Below are 1,713 nucleotides of genomic sequence, written 5' to 3'. Positions count from 1 at the left end.
TCAATTGTTGCATGGTTCGACCTTGCTCCTGAAGGTTTCCTCCTTCATCTGTCATATTCATCCCATCATTTGTTGTATTAAACACATTTGCTGCTAGTTTATTTCCCTTGTTACCATTGTTATACTTCAAATTCTGAGGGTATTTATGAAGTTTATAACACTTATCCTTAGTGTGCCCTGGCCTCTTGCAGAAGTCACAAAATGGTCTAGGTCTATTTCCCATATAGCCTCTTCCATAACTATTGCTCACATAAGTATTCATGTATTGGTTATAGTTTGTTCTAAAATTATTGTTCACTGGACCATAACATTCAGTGATGTGGATTCAATCATGAGTTGTTGACTGTGTGGTTTAACTTCTCTTTGCTTCTCTTCTTGTATGAGAAAAGAAAAGGCTTGTGCAATGCTCGGAAGAGGGTTCATCATCAGTATGCTACCTCTCACAGCAGTATACACCTTATTCAAACCCATCAAAAACTGTATCAATCTTCTATCTTGCTCAGTCTTATGCATATTAGCTTTACCTCCGCAGGTGCATTGGCAGCTGCATTGTGCGTGTGCATTCAGTGTGTTTAGCTCTTCCCATAGCTTCTTCATTTTTGTATAATAGCCTGTTATGTCAAGAGTTCCTTGGCTTAGGTCACTAATTTCCTTTTGAAGTTGATAGAGTTTTGCGCTATTGGTTTGATCATACCTTTCTTCTAACTCCTGCCATAACTCCTTTGCATCATTCACATATTATAAACTATCCGCTAGATCTTTTAAAAGGGAATTTAGAATTCATGAAGTCACCATATCATCACATCGCTCCCAATGATCAAAGGTCGCATGTCCAATTACTGGTTTCTGACATTTCCATGTTATGAAGCCAACCTTATTCTTCACTGAGAGGGCTCTAAGTACACCTCTCCTCCAAGATCTGTATCTTGTGCCATCTAAAGCTAAAGGCACCAACATTGATCCTGCACTCTCCAATGGGTGCATGTACAGGGGACTCGAGGTATCTAAGGTGTCCTTGTCTGCAACACATTCCTTATCTCCAGCCATCGCTCAAATAGTAAATCACAATTGATTGAATCGTGAATCGAAGACAAAAAAACAATTCAACATAGGCAACACAGAAAACCACACTTCGAGAGAACCACGGGTTGAAATTGCTATAAGTCGTCGTTATCAGACGAAGTCACAATGAATTACAGTTTCTAACAGAACTTCAAAATTGATTAACGATCTCGAAGAAAAACTAGATCTTCAATTCGAAATTGAAGAGAGAATGAAGTAAGGAACCGTGAATTACCTCAATAGATGAAGCCTACGCTCTGATACCATGTCAAAACTGAGAATTAACGGAGAGAGATTTGAGCTAAAGCTCAACTGACATGGCTGAAGGCCATAGAGCTCAAAGACGATGAGGAAGCTTCGAGAGAATTTCAGATTGAGAGAATCATTTTTCATTAATTGGAAAGCAAAAGTAGTGTGCCTATATACAAGACATTGTACCTGTACAGCTGTCATCTACCACTAACCGTCTAAACTACCACTAACTAACAAGGTGATATCAACTAACATCCTAACTAACTAATTGCAATAATAGCGATAGCCAATCCTAACAAATGTAGCTACTAGTTAAATAATTACAATACAATGGGTTGGGTTGTTGATAATCATATAGAAAAAGATTGGGAAACTAATCTCTCGCCTTAATGGAAAGCC

General features: G+C 38.4%; 1 protein-coding gene across 1 annotated transcript; it reads right to left on the bottom strand.

Moving 5' to 3' along the window:
- Nucleotides 1-294: 294 nt before the first annotated feature.
- Nucleotides 295-1,047, bottom strand: LOC142174533 (uncharacterized). Its single transcript, XM_075240344.1, has 2 exons — nt 793-1,047; nt 295-708 (listed from the first exon to the last, which is right to left on the bottom strand). Exons 1-2 carry the CDS (start codon nt 1,045-1,047, stop codon nt 295-297), a joined length of 669 nt encoding a protein of 222 aa, XP_075096445.1.
- Nucleotides 1,048-1,713: the final 666 nt, after the last annotated feature.

Source organism: Nicotiana tabacum, chromosome 20, assembly GCF_000715075.1.
Source record: "Nicotiana tabacum cultivar K326 chromosome 20, ASM71507v2, whole genome shotgun sequence".
Classification (NCBI taxonomy): Eukaryota; Viridiplantae; Streptophyta; class Magnoliopsida; order Solanales; family Solanaceae; genus Nicotiana; species Nicotiana tabacum.
Note: the sequence above shows the minus strand (reverse complement) of the source record. Positions and strands in the feature narration are given on the sequence as shown.

Excerpts from the sequence above, each read along its gene's own strand:
- LOC142174533 (XM_075240344.1), bottom strand. The coding sequence starts at position 1,047 with ATGGCTGGAGATAAGGAATGTGTTGCAGACAAGGACACCTTAGATACC. Across the intron at positions 709-792 it reads GGGAGCGATGTGATGATATG|GAGTTAGAAGAAAGGTATGA; the intron begins GTGACTTCATGA and ends GAGTTATGGCAG.